This window comes from Rhinatrema bivittatum, chromosome 9, assembly GCF_901001135.1.
Source record: "Rhinatrema bivittatum chromosome 9, aRhiBiv1.1, whole genome shotgun sequence".
NCBI classification, from domain to species: domain Eukaryota; kingdom Metazoa; phylum Chordata; class Amphibia; order Gymnophiona; family Rhinatrematidae; genus Rhinatrema; species Rhinatrema bivittatum.
The window spans coordinates 223,688,078-223,711,158 of NC_042623.1; the positions used below are offsets into that span (position 1 = coordinate 223,688,078).

The 23,081-nt window shown below is 43.7% G+C and overlaps 1 protein-coding gene across 12 annotated transcripts in view; it reads right to left on the reverse strand.

The window, feature by feature from the left end:
* YEATS2 (YEATS domain containing 2) overlaps positions 1 to 23,081 on the reverse strand; it is a 799,337-nt gene that overhangs the window by 436,478 nt on the left and 339,778 nt on the right. For 11 of the 12 annotated variants that reach the window (XR_003858765.1, XM_029617009.1, XM_029617017.1 and 8 more), the window contains one exon: positions 5,221 to 5,388. Coding sequence is in view for 11 of the 12 variants with exons in the window: in XM_029617009.1 (XP_029472869.1) it covers positions 5,221 to 5,388 (168 nt within the window). In the remaining variant the exon portion in view is untranslated. The remainder of the gene's footprint in view (positions 1 to 5,220; positions 5,389 to 23,081) is intronic. The other variant, XM_029617015.1, reaches the window with a different exon arrangement.

Below are 23,081 nucleotides of genomic sequence, written 5' to 3' on the forward strand. Positions count from 1 at the left end.
CTGTGTTCATCCCATCAAGCTCATATATCTCGTTAAAGAGGTAAATTGAATAACACAATAACTTTGTTTTATTATTGTTACTCAAATTATAACAGTAACATTAATCTTGGAATATTATATATTTTTAATATAAATGAGAGGTTTTCACAAGATAGGTTGTGTCGTGAAACATTTTATTATGTATATATTTAAGGAAACATACATAAATTGTCAAAATACATTTTGTTCGTTTAACCTTTAACCTCTGGTTTGCTAGTAGACTGAATTACTGTGTCACGAAATTATGTTTGTCTAAAAAGTGTGTCACCAACATGAAAAGTTTGGAAAGCTCTGCGCTAGACAGAAACGATAGACTTCTTCCAAACAGACGAGTCCTTGGTGAAGTAGATCTGGAACATCTGGAAACCGTAGCAGACCTGCCTCTGCTAGATTGAGAAGATCCACAAACCAAGGGCGTCTCGGCCACTCCGGCGCTACTAAGATTACTCGCACCGGATGACGCTCTATCCGGAGTACTCTGCCGATCAACGGCCAAGGCGGGAATATGTACAGAAGAACGTCGACGGGCCAGGGTAGAACCAGAGCATCTACCCCTTCTGCTCCTGTCTCTCTTCGACGAGAGTAGAACCTCGGAGCCTTGGTGTTCCTAAAAGTTGCCATGAGATCCATGCGGGGTCTGCCCCACGCTATGCATATGCTCTGAAAAGCATCGTCTGCCAACTCCTATTCCCCGGGATTTGAGATGATGCCGGCTGAGGAAATCCGCTTGCATGTTGTCCACGCCTAGAATGTGAGACGCCATGATGCTAAGTGTTGTTCCGCCCAGCTGATCAACTGACTCGTTTCCACAGCCACCAGGTGGCTCCTGGTTCCTCCTTGGTGGTTGATATATGCCACTGTGTCGCATTGTCCAACAACACCTGGACTGCTCTCCCTTGCAGAAGCGGACAGAAAGCTTGTAATGCTAACCGTACTGCCCGAGTCTCCAACCGATTGATCGACCACAGAGATTCCTCGGGAGACCATAGGCCCTGTTCTGATTTCCTCTGGCACACCGCGCATCCATGGTGACCACTGTCCATTCGGGCACCTCCAGAGGAACCCCCCGGGATAGATTGTCTGTCACAAGCCATCACGCTAAACTGTCCCGCGCCGCTTCTGTAAGTGGCAAAGGTAGAAGGAACAGTTCAGACACTGGGTTCCAATGGGACAGTAATGCATACTGCAAAGGCTGCATTTGAGCAAACGCCCAGGGCACCAGCTCCAATTTTGAAGTCATGGATCAGAGAACCTGTAGATAATCTCGGACCCTGGGAGTACTCTTGAGTAACAAGCCTTTCACTTGGTCTTGCAACTTGGAGATGCGCTCCATGGTAAGAAAAACTCGTCCCTTCTGAATGTCGAACAGCACTCCCAAATATTCCAAGGACTGAGAGGGTACGAGCCTGCTCTTTGAGAGGTTGACTACCCAGCCCAGCAACTGAAGAAGCTGAAGTACTCTGAATCGCGTCCCTGGCCAGCGTTTCCGATTTCGCTTGAATTAGCCAGTCGTCCAAGTAGGGGTGGACCAGGAGACCTTCTCTCCGGAGATGGGCCGCCACCACCACCAATACCTTGGTGAATGTCCTGGGCACGGTTGCCAGACCGAAGGGTAGAGGCCAAAACTGAAAATGCTGGCCCAGGACGCAGAACCAAAGAAATCTTTGGTGGTCCGGATGGATGCCTATGTGCAGGTAAGCTTCTGTAAGATCCAGAGACGCTAGAAATTCTCCCTTTCTTACCGAAGCAATGACCGACCGTAGAGTCTCCATGCGAAAATGAGGAACCTTTAGACATTTGTTCACGTTCTTGAGGTCTAGAATGGGATGAAAGGAACCTTCTTTCTTTGGTACCACGAAGTAAATGGAGTAGCAACCCTTTCTTTGGTTCGCAACTGCAGAAGCTGCTGCAACGTCGCCCGCACCGCTGTTCTCTTTGCGGCATACCCGCAGGGGGAGACGAAAAACCTATCTCGGGGCCTCCATGCAAAATCTAAAGCATAGCCTTGTTTTATCACAGACAGCACCCACTGATCTGTAGTCACCTTAGTCCACTCCTCGAAAAACAGGGACAGTCTGCCCCCTACTTCCGGCACCGAGGAGTAGGGGGCTTGCTGAATCTTCGGCCCCGAAACGGCTGGGACCATGACTGCTGCTTCGCAGGGACCGAATGAAAGGAAGAGGTGGGTGCCTTTGTTGGCCTGTACCACTGATTCCCTCTGAATCTGGCGCGGGAAGAAAAGGAACCTCACGAGCTAGGCCTGTCCTCCAGTAAACAATGCATCTTATCTCCCAGGGACTGAATCATATCTTCCAAGACCTTTCCAAAGAGCAGCTTACCCTTAAAAGGCAAAGATCCCAGTTGAGCTTTAGACGACACATCCGCCGACCAGTTTAACCACAAGAGTCTCCGGGCAGAGACCGCCGACACCATGGACTTGGTTAATGTGCGTAAGAGGTCGTAGAAAGCATCAGCACAGTAAGCCACCGAGGATTCCAAACGGTTTGCCTGGGCAGCTTCCTCCTCCAAGAAGCCCGCATTGGCTTGCAATTGCTGTACCCAGCGGAGCCCTGCTCTCATAGCAAAATTACTGCAAATAGCCACCCGAACTCCCATGGCGAAGACCTCAAAAATCCTTTTGAGCCGTACCTCCAACTTTCTGTCCTGTAGGTCTTTGAGCGCAGTCGCTCCTGTGACGGGAATCGTGGTTTTCTTGGTGACAGCAGACACCGCTGCGTCTACCTTAGGGACCCGCAGCATCTCTAAGGCCTCCTCTGGCAAAGGATACAGCTTATCCATGGCCTTACTGACTTTCAATCTGAAATGTATCCCATTCCCGAAACAACAAATCTGTAGCCGAGAAATGAAAAGGAAAAGATGTAGCAGGACCTCTCAGGCCCAACAACACAGGATCCATCTTACCGAGCTTGGATTCCTCAGGAAGGCTGTCGATATCCAGCTCAGTTAAGATAGCTGGAATAAGTGGTGCCAATTCCTCCTTACGAAAAAGGCATACCACACCTTAGGGTCATCACCCTCCGCTGCCTGGGAGCCCCTCTCCGCCTGTTGCGGATCCGGCTCATCCGCTCCATGCGGGATCTGGGGTTGGGAAATCCGGATCTCAGAGATCTGAGTCCAGCCCGGAAGAATCCGTATCCCCCTGCGGACCCCTAGTGCGGAGGGAACGCTTAGGCTTGACAGGCCCCGCACCCTTATGAGACTGTGCACGCTTGGACGCCCGGGACTTATTCTCTAGGGAATCAGGCTTTCTCTTCTCCCCTTCATGCAGCTTTCCCTGCTTTCTTTGCTTTAAATGCTTTATGCAAAAAAATATTGAAGGAGGACTCAGGAGGTATCAGAAGTCCCTCAGGACTGACCTCCGGGCCAGGAGAAGCAGGCTGCAGTGATTCCCCCTGTCCTCAGGGAGCCTCGGCTGAGGAGAAAGTTGAGGAGGAAAACACCCCTTCCCCATGGCTGCCTGAGTAGCAGAGCGGAACGACTGTAAAATGAACTCTGTTCCCGCACTTAACTGAAAAAGATCTTGTGCAGGCTGAGCAGCCCCTGCTGACATCGAGGAAACTCGCGGCAATCTATTTTTCTGCACTTTTTTTTTACCTTCTCTGCCCCAGAGTATCCCTCTCCCCTGGTAAACATGCTGAGCACAATCCCTCTCGGGAGAGCTGCGCGCGGGCCGAGCTGCATGCGCGACACACGGTCGACCGAGGCATCGGAGGAGCCAGTCAGAAATAAAATTCACCGAAAAATTCAAATTTAAGCCCCTCCAAGACCTGAAAACGTGGCAAAAAATCCCCCTTTGATGAGAGAGAGAGAGAGAGGAAGAGACGGCCCGACAAAACAAAGCAAAAATTCAAACTTTTTTTTTTTTTTTTAAATCGAGACTTGCCTGAAGTGGTCCAGGGTGCTGATCTTTCTGGGTGGAGTGAGCCAAGCTCCCCGGTATCCCGCCCACGCTGCCCTAAGTTAGAGATAGGGTCCTCAACCCTCGTTGGCAGCTGCCTCAAACCAGCAGGGGATGGCCCTCTCAGAGTCTGCCTACCCTCTGGGAGGCTGAACACAGGAAACACTTTTTTTTTTTTTTTTAAAGAACCAAACTCCTAAATTCAACCAGACAAAAAAAAAAACAAAAAACTATCAACTAATCTGACTAAATCTCTCCAAAATTACAACTCTGACCAGACTGTAGGTTTTGCACCTCCACCATCTGCTAGAGACAGAAAAATACTGCCGGACTGTAGGTGGCACTCTCCTATATAAGGCGGTGTTTTGTATTAAAAAACATCCCTGTCTCTATCTGCTAGAGGGGGGACAAAAGAAAGAAGAAAATTATGAAGATGACTGCAGCAACTATGAAGAAAAGATGTCTTTTGAATGATCCTTCTTTTACAGTGGCAGTAAAGCAACTAAGGTAATGCTCTTTTATATCAAAGGATATAGCAAAACCATTCTATAGCTTGAAAAGTGCTCCTTTCATAGAACATGCTGCATTCATATACCTTATTCATAAATATTCAGGATAACTATCTTAAAAGAAGCAAGCACCTTTGCTGAAAAAGTAAAGGTAAACTTATGGCTTGTCTCATGGATCATACTAATGCTGTGTGCTGCAGCACAAATGATCAGATTTCAGATGATCTGTACATTGGAGTTGATTGAACCTGAATGCATCAAAGAAGAAGTGTGCTCAAACCAAGGAAAAGAGGAAAGGCACCTTCTTCTACCCTATAATAGCCTCAACCTGCCTACAAATAGTGCCAAATGTGCTCCTTAGAAGTGTCCCTCCAGCCAATGGGTGTACTGTCTAAGGAGGGGGAATGGCAGAGACCAGTGAAGAAAAAAGAAAGAAAACAAAGAAAGAAAGGTAATCTTTTAACCTATCAATTCAAAATACTCAGTTGAAACCTGATCGAAGTTACACAACACTTACTGTATGTCATCTAGCACTAATGATTTGTTCACAGCACATGAAAGGATTTTGGCACACGCTGACCTGGAGCCATTTAACATCACAATGCCTTGTATTCCTGAAACACTTTACATTATAAAAAAATAGTAATAGACTCAAGCAGTGTAAGTAATAATACATATTTTTCTTAAATTAGCTAGGCCTAATTTTGCTGCTAATCTCTCCATGCATTGGGTCCAGTACTTCAGTGAAGGTACCTTAGTCTGAGCAGGTCCCTCTGTGCCAGCAATCTGTTTCTGCGGTGACACAGCTATCACATGTCCCCCTTTTACAGTCACATATTGTTGAAGCGTTGGTTGGGAGGCACTTACAGGGATGGGCACCTGCTGCTGCGGTGGGTCCACTGGCTCTTGCTTTATAATCACCTTTTAATACACACAAAAGCATTTGTATTAGTGCTACTAAGGACAGAAAGCATGGCCACACCTTCTTAATATGGGCACTATCGACAAATATTTTAGCTTCCCTTTCTAGCAATTATGGAGTTAGCTGAATGAATATGAATCGCAATCTAAAAACCTAAGCAGTTTATAAAAACTTCTGGCAGGAGAAAGGGATTATAACAGCAGAATCTGTGAAACTGTAAGCTTCTTCCTGTTCATTGAGGGACTTATTGGTTTATTTTTAAACTTTTTATTTTTGATACATTTTGTTTTTACAGGCACCAAAACAAAGAAATATCCAGTCTTCTACAAGTAGTTCAATTCCAATACTAAAGGCTCAGTAAGTACAACCAACATTAAACCTGAGTGACGTTCACTACTGTCACATTGTACTGCCCTTGTGGCTGCATCTGTCCATGAATGATATCTTCTTCTCGCCATGCCCAATAAGGATCCCACCCTTTGTTATAAATACCTGTCTGGTTATAAGGCATATATGTCAGTTTCTCCATTGTAGCTATATCTACTATTTTGTTTTCCCAACAGTGTATAGTGGGGGAGTATTTCCACTGGTGAGCAATCATGGCAGCAGGTAACAGATACCCTAACAATATTCTATTATCTCTGATGTACCACCTGTTAGTCCATACCCTCCCGTAAGAAAAGAGTCACATCTGCTGTAAGCAGTTTGCCACATATATTTGACATACAGTCAGTCACATCCTTCCAGTACGTCAATTTCTGTACATTTCAACCCCTTATTTATTTATTTATTTATTTATTTATTTGTTTTTATATACCGGAAGTTCCTGTATACAATACATATCACTCCGGTTCACATTTAACAGATATAGCTATCGCCGGGTAGGCTGTTTTACATGGAACATATCAAATATAATATAATGAACAGAAGAACTATAATACAGTATAATATATTATATTAAGAAACAACTAAGATCAACTTAGGTAACAACTTGGAACAAAAAACTGACTCAATGTGAGCATTACATTATTGTGGTAAGACAAGGCTGGATGTTTGTTCTTCCTGCTTTAGCTCTCTGGGAAAGCTTGAAGGAAGAGCCAAGTCTTGAGTTTCACCTTGAACGTTGTATGGCACGGTTCTAGGCGGAGGTTCCGGTGGGTAGTGAGTTCCAGAGTGAAGGGCCCGCTGTGGATAGAGCGCGTTTCCTCAGGGTAGATTTTGCAGGTTGGTGTGATCATTCTGTTCTGGTATGCCCTTCTGGTTGGTTTGTTAGAAGAGTGTAGTTGAAGCTGGAAAGTTAGGTTGAGGGGGGAGATGTTATGTAGTGCCTTGTGAACCATCATGCAGGTCTTGACTGGATCCTATATTTGATGGGGAGCCAGTGGAGGTGCTGTAGGATTGGGGTGATATGGTCCCTTTTTTTGGCATTGGTAAGGATCCTTGCAGTGGCATTCAGAACCATCTGGAGTGGCTTGGTAGGTATGCTGGAAGGCCCTGCAGGAGTGAATTACAGTAGTCTAATTTAGTTAGAATGATGGCTTGGAGTACTGTGCGGAATCCCTATAGAGTAGAAGGGGCTTTAGTTTCTTTAGCACTTGTAGTTTAAAGAAGCATTCTTTTGTGGTGTTATTTATGAATTTATTGAGGCTGAGTTTGTCGTCAAGTAGTATTTATGAATTTATTGAGGCTGAGTTTGTCGTCAAGTAGTACACCCAGATCTCTGACTTGAGGTGCGGTGGAATATCCTGAGGTGTCTGGAGAGTTGATGGATGTTGGCGGGGTAGATTGATCTGGTGCTATGATGAGAATTTCCGTTTTTTTGGTGTTTAGCACCAGGTTGAGGCTGGTTAGTAGATCGTTGATGGATGAGAGGCATTTTTTCCAATAGGATATGGTTTTGTGTATGGTCTCCGTGATAGGGATGAGAATTTGAATGTCATCTGCGTATAAGAAATGGGTGAGCTTGAGGTTAGTAAGTAGATGACAGAGAGGGAGGCAGGTAAATGTTGAAAAGGGTGGGTGAGAGTGATGATCCTTGTGGTACCCCCTCTTGACTTGGATGGGGTGAGATTCCTTGTTGTTTATCTTCACTTTGTATGTTCTGTTCTCTAGGAAAGGACCTTAAACCAGTTGAGAGCTGTTCCAGTGATGCCGATGACTGATCGTTGTTGTAGTAGGCTAGGGTGGTTTCACGGTGTCGAAAGCTGAGGAAAGATCCAGAAGCACGAGAAGACAAGGTTGGCCTTTTTCGAGATTGAAGATAAGGTTGTCTGTTAGTGTGGCTAATACGGATTCGGTGCTCTTTTTCTTTCGGAAGCCATATTGGTTGTTAGTGAGGATATTGTTGTCTTCAAGGAATTCAGAAGTTGTCTGTTGACGATTTCTCCATAATTTTAGCTAGCATAGGGAGGTTTCGCTATAGGTCTGTAGTTAGCCAGATCTGTAGTGGGAAGGTTGGGTTTTTTGAGTAGAGGTTTGAGAAGCGCTAACTTGAGTTGTTTAGGACTTGGCCTAACATATAACTTAACACTTATAAACATATAACATATAACATATAACTTGGCCTAAACATATTGCATAAACATATGCAATATGTTCCTATCTGCCCACACCCTCTCCAGCAATATTGACTTGCATTGCTAAACTGAGCAAAGAAAACAGGTATGTGGTACATTCTGTTCAATAATTTATACAATAATTTTTGTCCCTTACTACAGACTGTGATACACCTTGTTTTCCATATGGATCTCCAGGCTTTTTTTTTAAATTCAAAAATCACTGTTTAAATCTATGTTCCGACAAATAAGCTTAGGCGATGTTCTGCTCTCACACAGTGTAGACCGGAATGTTGTTAGTGCAATACAGATATAAGATGTCTCACTCAAGCTTTGCAACACAGCATCTCCTCCACCCTGCACATTCTTCTATATCTAGATTGTCAACAATAAGATTTGTGATATTGTTATGAACTGTAAATACAAATAACCTTCGTGTAGTAGGATCTGAAATTCACCCAATAACTCTGAAGGTTTAACACTTCCATCTTCCTAACATTTGCCCTAAGAACCTTAATCCTCCCACCTCCCATAGCTCAATATCTGGAGAGAAGGTGTACTGAGTGAGACTGGTATGCCACACTAGAGATGTCATACAAGACCAAGAAACATCCAAAGACTGGATGCTATGCTTACCAATCTCCAAGCTCTAAGGGTATATGCTATGACCAGATGCCCTCATGTTAGGCACCTGAAAGTGTTAGATGTACCAGGCATATGCAGGCAAAGAAGCCAAACTGCATCTTCTTCCTCCTTCCTCTTCCAGCGAGAGCCATGATTTTGGGGGGTCAGTACCAATCCACTCTCCAACATGCAAGTCTACACATCCCAATATCATTGAAAGTTTGGTAATCCCAGTCCATGCACCTCCCTAGGTTTCACCATATCATACTTAGGGATATATCCCCTTTTAAAGCCTTAATGCCATGATTGGGACATCACACGAAAGATGCATTAAAGGGTAGATTAACCTTGTCAATATGGCCATCCTTGTCAATATGGCCATCTTTATCAGATTTACTTGACCCAACAGTGATTATAGGCAAAGAATTATAGTCAAGTCAGTGTTAAATATTTATTTATATTATTTTTATATACCAACATTCGATCTCACTTGAGATATCACACATCGGTTTTTTTGTACCGGAGGCAATGGGAGGGTAAAATGACTTGCCCAAGGTCACAAGGAGTGATAGCAGGACTTGAACCCTGGTCTCCTGGTTCATAGTCCACTGCTCTAACCACTATGCTATTCCTCCTCCCTTGGATATTCAAATGCCCAGATACTGTATTTAAACCCCTCAAGGAATTTTTTTAAGTTATCTTCCTCTCAAGGATACATGCTGGATGGGTCCCATGAACATCAGTGCAGATTTAGAATAAATTTATAACATATCCAGAGATTTCCTCAAACCTATCTATAAGTTCCATTAATGCCGGTAATGATCCTGACAGGTCGGTCAGATATAATAAAGCATCGTCCGCATGTAAGGAGATTTTATGGCTTATGCTGTTGGATTTAAATCCACTATACTTCTCAAGTTCCTGATACAATAAAGCCACTGGCTTAGGCTAAGGTCAAATAATTGGGACAATGGGCATCCCTGCCTCATTCTCCTGCCAATTTTAAAAGGGGCAGATACAATATCATTTGCCAATACCTTCTCAGTAGAGCCACATATAATGCATGGATCCAGGAGATAAAACACCTCCAAAAGACCACAGCAACAAATATGACCAGGATACACTATCAAAAGCCTTGTCCATGGAGATCACAGCTCCCCCCACTCCCTTCCGAAACGCTACATATAATATTTTAAGTAATTGCACACTCCAGCAGGTCTCCAGATGCCTTGTAAATCAGAACTATTAAAGCTTCTGTAAGAGTAACCTTCCTGGCCACAGGGGCCCTTAATAATTATACAAATAAGGAACCAGCTCATCTATAAAATGTCCTATAATTATTTTTTAAACTTTAGATGTGAGGTGTTTTAGCTTTTCCTTCAATCACTTCTCGACTTCTCCCATTCTTCTTTCTTCCACACCCAGACTAACTTCATTGCATCCAAAATACACAGCATCCATAGTAACATAGTAAGTGATACCAGAAAAAGATCCATTGGCCCATGCACTCTGCTAGGCTATCCCAAATGTCAGATGTAGAAACATGATCATGAACAAAGCCTCAAACAATGACGATGTTGCCAAGCATTTCCCACTTTTATTCAGAAGTGCAGTAGATTTCGATCCTCCAACACGGACCGTGTTTCGCCACTTGGGCTGTGTCGGAGGGTCAGAAGCCCAAAGACTGCCAAAAGATAAAGAGAAGGAGTAGAAAGACAAGGATCCAAAATAAAACAACCAAAATGACAGAGAAGGCTATTTTTGTAATGATTGAATGCTGTAATGTTTATCTTATATACTATATATGTTTTTATTATGTAAACCACCCTGATCTTTCCTGGAAAATGGTATATAAATTCCCGCAAATAAATAAATAAATCTTACAGCCAAACGTGCAGTCTTTGAATCCACTAAGTATAGCCTTCTTAGAGCCAGATGTGATAAATAAATAACTATTTTGGTAGCAGGATGCTGCTGAAGCAGTGAGGCAACTCAAAGCGAGTCAAGATCAAAATCTAGAGGTAACAAAAACTTTGTAGAGAAAGAGAGAAGACACATATCCGTGCAGGAACTCTGAGAAAAAAAGACTAAGTGGGTCACAAGGCACACACAAAAAAAAAGTTCTATCAGCTAAGCCGTTAGATGTCACTCATGTGTCATGGCGAATTTAGCCTTGCTTGTCAATGGAGAACTATAGCTACAAATGTTAATATGTTTTATTTATTGTATTATATCTGATGATTTTATACTGTGTGAATTATGTTTTCAACTAGCAAACTGCTTTGATTTATGAATATGGAATTGTGATCAATCAAATCAAAATAAAATCTCTTGCTGACATCTGATCCTGTTGAAGAAAGGACCTTATGAGGCCCTCAAAACTCTGGCTCTTGACGCGGGAAATAAGTGAGGTTGGCAACCCTTCTCCGGGGCTGAGCGTTACTGCAGTTACTTAAGAATCATCATTCTGCGACTGCTGGTGGAGCTGCTGCTGCCAAGAGTCATCAATTTGCGACTGCTGGAGGGACTGTGCAGCAAAGGAAAAAGCTGTAAAAACATTCAGGCCGATACAGTAAAGTGCGGCCGCAGTTACCCAGTTTCTAACCCGCTGTGTACGCACAATTTGGCCGCATGAAGCCTTCTTCCAATTTTTGAAGGATGGTTTTTTTGGCTAAAATAGCCTCTTTTGGGAAGGAAGTGACGTCACCCGCCGCGATGGCTGCCTGAAGCCTGAGCTCCGTACCCCCCAGATGCAATATCGGCAACCATCCACCTCCTAACTGGCTTGAAACCCAGCGAAAACTGCTCTAATTGTCGAGAAAGCACCCCGATGGCCACGAAGAGGAAAACAGTCAACCTAAAACAATTTTCCTTTACAGCCGCGGCGGAGCTTCTAAAAACCAACATGGCCAACCACGTGGACTCCGAAGACGCTGCGGACTCTCCTCTCACCGCTGAGAGCGGGGACATACTCCGGTCAGATGGGGAGCCAGGAATAACCCGCGCTGACTTCCAGAAGTGGTTCGGTGAGCTAAAAGAGGGGATGGGAAGTCTGAAAAGTGAAATACAGCACATAGCTGCTGAGCTCCGGCGTGACTTTGCTGGCCTGGGTGAAAGGGTAGACTCCCTGGAAACCCAGGCGGAGGAGCAGGGCTCAGCACTTTCAGATACTCAAAAAGAAGTAAAACTAGCTAAAGGCCTGAATGATCAATCTTGTTGGCTGGAAGATCTGGAAAACCGTTCCAGAAGGGGTAATCTCAGATTTAGGGGAATTCCTGAAGGAGAAGGATTCCAGGACTGTGACAGAGTTATCAAAGACATATGTGAACAGTTGCTGCAACCTCTGTGTACAGAGGGTCCAGTTCCAGAGATCAAATTGGACAGAGCACACAGAGCCCTTCTAAACCCAGAGGCAATCTACCTAGAGATATAGTGGTGTGCTTCCACAATTATACACAAAAAAGAGAAAATCAGTGATGTGAAGACCCGCCCCCCCCCCCCGACGTCATGACGACCAGCCAGCGGTGACCCGATTAACGGTGCGATTCCACCAGGCGCTGTTACAGAGGGGCAGCCCACTACCATCAGGCACTTAAAGAAAATTACATCTTGTGAGAAAAAGGCAAAAAAAAATAGTAAAAATGAACTGAGATGTTAAAAGAGAAAATCAGCGATGTGAAGACCCGCCCCCCCCCCCCCCCCCCGACGTCATGACGACCAGCCAGCGGCGACCCGATTAACGGCGCGATTCCACCAGGCATTTTTCCCCCTTGTGCTAACCTTTGTGCTCCTTCTAATATAATTATATTTATGTTTATGTTAATAATTTAACTTTTATTAATGTTATTTAGCTTTTTGCTTTATTTAAAATTATTTCATTATTGACGTTTAAATGTATTAGACTAAGGAATTTTACTTCCTGCTTATTCTGTTTCAGTGTAAACCGGTTTGATATGCATTTTATGCAGGAAAATCGGTATAAAAAACCTAAAATAAATAAATAAATAAATAAATAGAAAGGATCATGCAACAAGCAAGGCAAACAAGGATTTCAGTGGCATGGAGCCAATGTGGAGATTTTTCAAGATCTTTCTCCCATTACGATTAAGAAACGGCGGGAGTTTCGTGAAGTGTTACAGATTCTACGAGAAGGAAACTACAGATATAAGTGGCTATTCCCATTTGGACTTCAATTTACAGTTCAAGGTGTCTCCTCTAGAGTGAAAACAGTGGATGAGGCAGCCAAATTATTACAAGCTGCTGGCCTTATGAAAACACAACCTGGCGCAGATCATCCTCGTGATGGAGGCCACGCACAGGGAACATCACAGAAGTGGCAGAGAGTTCCACATGGGGCAAGCGACTCCGCAGACAATCAGAAGAACAGGGAGCCTTCAAAGACACTGTGTCGTGAGAACTTTGTAGACTTTTGGTTAGTCTTTCACAATATCCTGATTGAATAGGATTATTAGAGTTTTGCAGTTTCTCTTATGGAACAGTGATATTATATGCTGGGTTTCACCATTTGCTTTATATATGGGTACCTTCGAGGTGCTGGAGGAGGGGAGTTTGTTATAGTTCAGTATTTGTAAATGTTAACATGTTATAGACAGTTTGTCTTATGAGAGGGGGGGGGGAGATGCTTGGGGGAGCCGGACCGGTCACTACTGGCGTTAGTCCTTCCAATGAGGAAGAGTCCTTTTTGGAGGAGGAGGGAAGGGTGGGGGGGGGGGGGGGGGGGGGGGGGGGGGGGGGCGAGGGAGGGGGAGGGCGGGACATACGATGGAAGAACGGATGTGAGACAGGTTATGCTATATTATTTAGCTTCATACTGGAGACAGAGGAGATACAGTTATCTGTAATGAGGTTGCTGGCGCGAGCTGTAGGAGAGGGGAATCTAACAACATGATGGGGGACATACGGATATTGTCTTGGAATGTTAAGGGGCTGAATTCCTTTCACAAAAGGAAGCAATTACTGCAAGAAGCAGTAAGAGAGAAGGTACAAATATTATGTCAGGAGACTCATCTTCGTAAGAAATATGAAAAACTGATGGTCTCTCAGCAGTTCCCATCCCAATTTTATGCTGCAGCGACCGTGGGGCATAAATATGGGGGTGTGGGGATATTATTCTCTAAAGATTTAGCGGTAGATATTATCTCTGTGATACGAGACACTGAGGGTCGATATATAATGGTCAAATTTAAACTAGGACATCACACTTTTTTCGCTTATAAATGTTTACCGCCTAATACAGGCCAGGGACCTTTCTTTGAAAGGCTCTCTCACACTTTACAGCAATGGGTTGAAGGCTCACTTTTGATAGGAGGAGATTTCAACTTAACTAGATATCCCTTTCTTGACTCCACTGGAGAGGTGGGAGCCACTCACGTAGACATAGGAAGGGGCTGAGAATCCTATTAGAGAGTGGAATTGATTGATGTATGGTGACTTCACACCCCACAGAACGCAATTATACCTTTTATTCAAAGCCACATAAATCATACTCACGTATCGATTATTTTTTAGTAGAGACCTCACTAATAAAACTAGAAGCTCAGAGATATACCCAATCACGTGGTCAGACCACGCGGCTATCTCTATTACACTCCATAAAATAGGTATCCCATCAGGAGACAGATTCTGGCGTCTCAATGATAGTCTACTCTCAGACACTGAATTCAGTGCACAATTGCAGAAGGAAATGGAAACCTATGTTAGGGAAAATGACACCAGTGAGGTCTCAGCGAATACACTATGGGACTGTTTCAAGGTGGTAGCCAGGGGCAAATTAATTGCGCGAGCCTCCTATGTGCAGAAACTGCGAAATAGTAGACGCACGGAGATCATGGAGCAATTAGGCAAATTAGAAATTAGGCACAAGAGGTCGGGGGATCAAGGCCTCATGGATAGGCTGAGGGGGTTAAGGGAAGAGTTGCAAACTCTTTCCATGACGAGATTGCCTTTCAGATGGACAGCAGCCAAGCAAGAATTCTTTGAGGGGGGCAACAAGCTGGGAGGCTTCTGGCTCGTAGGCTGAAGGTTCGAGCTACCCAGAATCAAATCTTAAAAATCAAATCCGAAAACCGGAGAGATGCTTTCTGATCCGGATAAAATCCGCCAGAGATTTATACAGTTTTACCAAAAACTTTACGCCCGTCAGAAGGAGATTACACAGGCAGATATTGATTTTACCTGCCTGAGGGCATTTCTCTGCCGCAGGGCAGAACACAAACAGCAAAATTTTATCAATAAACCTATCTCCGATGAGGAAGTTATGAAGGTGATTGCCGGTCTAAAGGTGGGGAAGACACCGGGAACCGATGGCTTCACAGCCAGCTTCTATAAATCTCTGGCCTCTACGGTCGCCCTCTCTTGGCTGTGGCCTTTAACAATCTCCTGCTGGGAGGGGAAATAGATAAAGATGCTAATAGAGCGGGGATTAGCATATTAGCCAAACCGGGTCGGGATACCACTTTGTGTGGATCTTACAGACCCATATCTTTAATAATCTAGACCTAAAGCTATTAGCCAAGATTTTGGCCACACGATTAGGGCATATAGCACCATCTATAATACACCAGACCAAACGGGATTTGTACCGGGCAGGTTGGCTGGGATAATGTTAGGAGGGTCATCGATTTGATATGGCATGCACGCTCTAATTTACAACCCCTAATTTTGTTTACCGTAGACGCTGAAAAAGCGTTTGACTTAGTGCACTGGGAGTTTTTATTTTCAGTACCACACAAATGGGCTTGGGAGGTAACTTTTTAACTTGGATCCGGAAACTATATGCCAACCCTAATGCCTGCATCAAAGTAAACGGGGGCTATTCGAAAGCATTCCCGATTGAAAGAGGAACCCGGCAAGGATGCCCTCTCCCCACTTCTATTCGCTCTTTAGAGCCTTTAGCTGAGATCATTCGAAATAAGGGGAGATACAGGGAGTCCAAGTGGGAGACCAAGAGTATAAACTCTATTTGCAGATGATGTGCTCTTTACGGTAGCCAAACCCTTAGATTCGTTGCCGCATCTCGTGGGGGTTCTGAATCAGTTTAGTGGGGTCTCGGTTATAAACTAATATGGACAAATCAGAAAACTTAATATTTCCTTGAGTCCTACCGAGATGCAAAAAATACAACAAACTTTCCCTTTAAATTGGTTAAGCGTTCCCTCAAATATTTGGGGGTGCGCATTGACGCTGATCCGGTGAACTATATGCTTAAATTATGCCTCCATATGGAATAACATTAAGGATGATTACAGAAATGGGACCGAATAGAACTCTCATGGCTAGGCAGGATATCTACCCTTAAAATGAATGTTCTCCCCAGGCTCTGTTACCTTTTCAAACCCTCCCGATAACGATTCCGCAGGGGGATCTTCGATTATGGCAGAAACATCTGTATCGTTTCCTGTGGAAGAGAAGGCCTCCCCGGGTTAATGGTCGGGTCTTGCAGCTGCACAGGGATAGAGGTGGCTTAGGAGTCCCTTCCTTACAATATTACTATATAGCCGTCAATTACGCTCCATTATTGACTGGCACGGGGGGGGGGGGGGGGGACCCATAAACGTGGCAACTTGAGAAGGACAGTTTGGAGGGTATTCATCCAAAAATATTAACCTGGTTACCTCCCCAAGCAGAGTGTTGCCGTCACGTATTGCTCCTCCCATTGCTCACACTCTTTCTACCTGGGATAACTGGAAGGGCAGCATCGTGGGAGTAGGGCCATATATCATAAATCCTCTATTTTCACAATAAGGCATTTCCTCCAGGCACCTCTAGAAGATTAGCCAAGAGGTGGGAGTCCTTGGCTGTACGACTATCGAACATGTGTGGACCCGGGGGAACATTAAAGAATTCACAGAGTGTAGAGGAGTTCATATCCCACAGTCGGACAGTATTTTACATTCAACTCAAACATTATTTACTCAGAAAACAATCAACGACCTCCTACGAGGCAAATCACTGTTTGAAGGTTTTTGTGATCATGCTGATCACCTCAAGAAGTCTCTTTCCAAGATTTACACTCTACTCAATAAGGATTGGAAACACCACCCTCCCATATTGTACAGTGGGAAAAAGATTTGGGTAATAAGCTGACCCCTCAGGAGTGGGCAGACTGTTACAATGCTGCCAGGAAAGGGTTGGTCTCTGCCACAATTAGAACAAAATTATAAATGTTGTATAGATGGTATTTAACTCCAGCTAAATTGCATAAATTTTACCCAAGGGTCACTGATAAGTGTTGGAGGGGATGTGGAGATAAGGGTACCTTTATACATATATGGTGGGACTGTTGCCTATTCAGGGATTCTGGTCGCAGATTAACAATCTTATTTATGATATCAAGTAAGGTGCCTCTACAGCCAAAAATATTTCTTTTGAACATTTATCCTCCTGAGCTCGCTGAACGGAATACCCACGTAAACAGATTATTCAAGCAGGCAGGGCTGAAATTGCAGCCTTTTGGCAGCAGAAGGAGTTACCGTCACGAGCTAGGGTGCTTCAACGTTTAACTAAAGTTTAGTATCTCAATCGACTGCCACTAAACGGAAATGCCTGAAAAAACATCAGCTCCAATGGTCTAGTTTTGAGTGATGGAGGAAGCTGCAGGCGACTATTTTGCCGCCTACTCTGGACCCATGATGTACAAGCAATGACTATAGAAAGTCTCGGAGAAGGAGTAATGTACAATTCATATAAATGGCGTACTGATACTTATGTTTACACTGGACCTAGGAGTAGTATTCCCTGGTAGACATGCTGTAGCCTCTCTCAGTTCTACTGGCTAAATGGCTGGTCGCCTAATATGTCTCAGTAGCATTTTAGGAACATGTAACCTGCAAATAATGGGCAAGGTCCTCAGGGTGGGAGGGGGAAGAGGGGGGGAATAATGGAAAAATCACACACACATTTTCTTGTATATTTGCATGTTTATTTGGTTGACACGTTTGCAATGTTTATTTCATTTGTAAGCTGTGCAATGTATACGCTGTTTGTATTCATACGCTTAAAATATAAATTAAAAAAAACAACTCTGGCTCTTTCCACAGGTAGAAATGCTTCTCTTGAAGCATGTTTATCCATACCCCATGAACTGCATTTTCTGAGATGGGAATGAGGTGGACTTAAAGAAACTGACCAGGAATCCCAGGGACTGGAGAAGATGGATGGTTGTGCAGAGCACTCAGAGACAGGCCCAACTCCATCCAATCATCCAGGTATGGGAACACGGTGATTCTTTGCCAGAAGAGCTGTTCAGCCACATCTGTAAGATACTTTGTAAATGCTCTCAGAGCCCCAACAGGCCGAATGAGAGCGATTTGTACTGGTAGTACACACCCTCCATCATGAACTTGAGGAACATCTGAGGAACAGTATGAATGAGAACATGCACCCAGGTGTCTTTAGATCCAGAGCCCACATCCAATCAATCCCTCATCCAAATGAAAGTAAGAATTGTCTGGAGGGAATTCATCTTAAACCTCTTTCAGATCAATCAGTTCAGGTTTGGTAAATCCAAGATAGACAGAGGTCCCCTCAAATTCTTGGGGATTAAAAAAGTAGCCCTGGCCACATTCTGTATATCTAATGGAATATTCCAAGCATATCTTGAGAGCTTGGACAGAGTTAACTTTTAAACCTTGCTCCTATCTCACCGTACTTGCCTGCCTCTGCAGACAGTATTTGAGACAGGGATTGCAAAAGGAAAGCAGAAATGATAATGTATACTTATTGTTCCCCACAAGAGGCATTGCAAAAACAGGAACTTTAAGCCAACGTAGAGGACCGGTGCAGATCTAGACGGATGATTTATTTTTGACAGAACAGAAGTGAGAATTCTGTAAGGGGAAGCAGATGCTGGGGTGTTTGATACAAGAGAATGGGGTAGTAAAATTATTGCACACAAAAATGTAACGGGATCTATAGTTCACTGTGAACTTTTGTATCATTACATAACGGAACAGGGAAATTGTGCATGCAATGGATAAGATGACCAAGAGGGATGCAAAGGGTCATGTGAGAGACAAAGTTCAATATGTGGCCTGGTGTCATGAAGCAATAATTTATAACTCACAATGATATTGTAAAAAAATCAGGTATATAAGAAGGTGTAAAAGCCTGAGAATTTTGACAAAGGCTAGCATATTTGCTGAGGCATGTGACTACATTAAACATGGCACTCCTTAATCTTCTCTCCGGGCTAAACAAATAAGATAGCTAATTTTGGAATATTGCTTTTCTGCTTTTTCAATTATACTTATTATTATACAAATTATACTTATGAAAGAAATAATTATAACTAACTTGTAATATTTTTCATATTATTTACTACTAAAAAAAAATAATAATTCTGAATACAAGTTTTTCTCTTCCTAAATTATATATGGTAAGAGAGGAAAGGAGCCTCTGGGGAGGGAAAGGAAGGTTTAGCCTGACCCAAATCCCCTTCTAAAAAGGGAGAACTGAAACAAGTCTATTTTTCAGATTTATAATTAGTAAAATTAGCATATGTAAGATAAAGTTCAGCTATCTGTAAATGTGGGACAAAGTTCAGTCGGGCTAAACAATTCCCAAGGTGGGACAAGTTCAATGGCCACCTGCTGAAGGTTATTTCCAGCAGCAGCTAAGTAGACTATGAGGGGTCAGAATTGAAGACTAACTCCACTGGGTCACAGGAGAGTGAGAGAACATAAGAACATGCCATACTGGTCAGACCAAGGGTCCATCAAGTCCAACATCCTGTTTCCAACAGTGGCCAATCCAGGCCATAAGAACCTGGCAAGTACCCAAAAACTAAGTCTATTCCATGTTACTGTTGCTAGTAATAGCAGTGGCTATTTTCTAAGTCAACTTAATTAATAGCAGGTAATGGACTTCTTCTCCAAGAACTTATCCAATCCTTTTTTAAGCACAGCTACACTAACCCATTCCCTGGCAACAAAGCACAAGCAGTAGCCATACTCCACAATTCTCAGAACCTACTTGTCCTTGGTATTGCTGATCCACTTCAGAAGGAGTGAACCCTTTCTTTTTTTTTTAATTTATACTTTATTAAATTTTCTTTCGTAAATACAGAAATTAAACATAGCAAGCATGAAGAAGGTACCGTTTGTTACACTTCAAACTTAGTACCTAAACTATTCATTAGCAACATACTTATTTATTTTATGACAAATCAACTGGCAATCATTTATTAGACAATAAGATAATACCAGGGATATTTTAACATAAGGGAGATCAAAAAGGAAAATCAAAATATTTCTCTCAATCACTCACAGTTCTACTCTGATATTTAACTCTTTACTCACTGGGCAATGGGGAAGAGGTGACTAATTTTCTCTGCTCTATAAAATTTTTTAAATGCTCGGGTAAGAAAAAAACAAATATATCTTGCTCTTTCTTTAACATTTACAAGGGAATCTCAAAGTGAAGGAGTACCCCATATTTATCACTTCCTGACGAAAAAGTAAAAACCCCTTTCTTCTAAGTTGTGTAGTATAAGAAAATCTGGGAAAATCTTTACAGCATTATCATAATACATAACAGGATACTTAGCAAAATATTTTTTCATCACCTTATTCAGGTGAGACAAATGAACAAAGGATACTAATAAGACTCCCCTGTCTATAATTTGATTAGAGTTTTCAAGAAAATTAGAAAGATTTCCCTGAAAAGGGCATTTCTAATGTCTCTAAGTTAGAATTTTTCTTAGGAAGAAATAACAGAAACTTATCACAGGCAACTCTTCTTCAGGAAACAACAATACTTCCTTAAGAAATTTTTTAAGCGTCTCAATTGGAGTCTGACCCACCACTCTAGGAAAGTTGAGCAGCCTTAAATTTAGACGCCTAGAGTTGTTTTCAATTGATTCTAATCTTTTAGACAATGCATCTCTATCTATTGCTACAGCAGCTTGGAATTCTAGGTTCTTTTTACCCATTTCTTCTAAACTTTTTACTTTCTCCTCCACTTTAATAACCTCATTATGCACTATTTATTTATTTATTTATTTAAAGGCTTTTCTATGCCGACATTCGTAAGGCACATCATGCTGGCTTACAATGAACTGATAAGAGGAAATACAGAGAACAAAAAACCAAATCGTAGATAAAAACAAAGAAGTAATTCAAATGGGAAATAAATGCAGAGAACAAAACCAAATCGTAGATAACAAACGAAGAATTAATTCAAAAAGGGAAATAAATACAAAAGGGCATTATGCAACAGATATTTGAAGGGCTAGAGGGAAAAAGGCAGAGAAATGGGGGGGGGGGGGGGAACTTTGTACAGTCGATACACTACTGCTATATCTTGTAAATTTTTCCCCGCAATAGTGTCTATCTTTTCTAATCCCTTCATGTTTGTAGCCATAGTAGCCATCAAATCCCACAACAGCTCCAGTGTTACCACTGTAGGGCGAGTCAATATTCCCACGGCCTCACTTCCAACAGTCTGCTCTATTCCTCCAGTTGCAGTAGTTTGAGGGGTCTGCTCCTCCACCACTCCTATCAGGTCCTCCCCAATTCTATCTGTTTCTGGGGTATTTTCATCAGAATTAACCAAGATAAACTTGGGTTCTGGCATACTTAACTGTCCCGTGATGTTTCCTGGTGGGGCCTCTCCAGCCCTCTGCAAAGGTGGTAATCCTTGATTTGGGCTCAGCGATGCCTCCTCTAATAGTCCTGACCCTCCTCCCAAAGGGTCTGGGCTCGCAGTATCATTGGTTGCTGGACTCTGCAGAGTAGTCAATTTCCTGCTGGATCGGTGAAGGGAGAGGCGCAGCGGGAAAAAACCCTTACCTTTCCCTTCCGTTTTGGGGGCATAATTAAGTCAGTTTTTAAATTCTTCCAAAACAAGAACTTAGGTATGTCCGATAGACTGTGATTATATTTATTATCCCTGGGGCAGACAAAAATCTGGCAAGGAGTGTCCCACTTCCTCACTGCTCCGAACGAAGCCGAACAAAGCCGTGCGTGCCCCTTAGGCGCGCGCGGCTTTGGCGGCGCGCCGCTCTAGCGCCGAATTTGTAGGCGCTGAGGCTCCTCAAGGTGACATCAGGATCGGGGCGGAGGGAAGGCGACGCTGGGCCTCCAGGTAACTCTCCACATCCGGGGTTGTCCGCAGCTTACCCGCCGCTCTAGCGCCGAATTTGTAGGCGCTGAGGCTCCTCAAGGTGACGTCAGGATCGGGGCGGAGGGATGGCGACGCTGGGCCTCCAGGTAACTCTCCACATCCGGCGTTGTCCGCAGCTTACCCGCCGCTCTAGCGCCGAATTTGTAGGCGCTGAGGCTCCTCAAGGTGACGTCAGGATCGGGGCGGAGGGATGGCGACGCTGGGCCTCCAGGTAACTCTCCACATCCGGGGTTGTCCGCCGAGTGAACCCTTTCTCCCATCAAAGGCAGAAAGCCTCAAGAGCATCAAACTGGTCCCAGGCTTAGATTGAGACTGCTGCTGGGTGTTTGGCTGGTGCCTCTCTTTTTCTGCTCTTCTGCAGGTAACTGCTGTGGCAGGTGAAGCCCAGTGTCACTGAAAAGGATGGAAAGCCCACCACTAGATGAAAAGACGTTGACAGAAGTACTGACATTTTTTTTTTTTTTGTAATTAAAGCTTTATTAGATCCACATGAATAAAAAGTACAGATCACAGCCAAAGGATTGCATACATAAGCCATGAGCCATCCTCAATTGTGGCAAACAATGCTATACAAAAGCCCAGGGTGTGTCAGCAAGAGAACAAACATAATGACAAACATCGAGACACCTCCACATCAACATTCAGTGAAGTTGCCATGCGTAGTAGAAACGCAACTAAGGCATATCTATGGTCACCTGGCTAGCATTCAATGACATTCATGTAGGACCCTTAGCACAGGCATAAATAGTTTGAAGCTCCGTGTATAGGCTATAGTCTAATGTCAGATACACATTCCCCCACCCAGTTCCTACCCTGACCCAATATGAGCTGTAAGAATACGTCAACCCCAACATTATCCCCTAGTACGCAAGCCCCCCGAGTATCTAAGAGTTCCCCTTCCAAGCTCTATAAGGTCGCCACGTCCCCAAAAACTTTCCATAGGTTTTACGGAGTCGAGCTGTAAGGTCTGCCAAGAGATGGATTTTATGCACCCTGGAATACACCTCCTCAATGGTCGGAGCCCGACTGTCCTTCCATTTCTCTGCGCTAGTTGGAGTCGAGCTGCCGTAAGGATAAAAGAAGCCAGCCGATTTGCAGAGGTCCCTAACTGGGATAAGGGTAGTCCCAATAATGCTTGGCCAGGGTTAGTTCAATCGTTATCATGAAGAGGAGGCCAAGCCAGTCCGCCACCGCCCTCCAAAAGGTACGAATCAGAGCGCAACCCCACCACATATGGAAATAGTCACCCCTTTGTGCACATCCCCTCCAACACTTATCGGACTGGGATGCTTGAACCATATGTAAGTGAGTAGGGCTATAATGCCAGCGGTAGAGCAATTTATATGCATTTTCAATCATGGACACAGCAA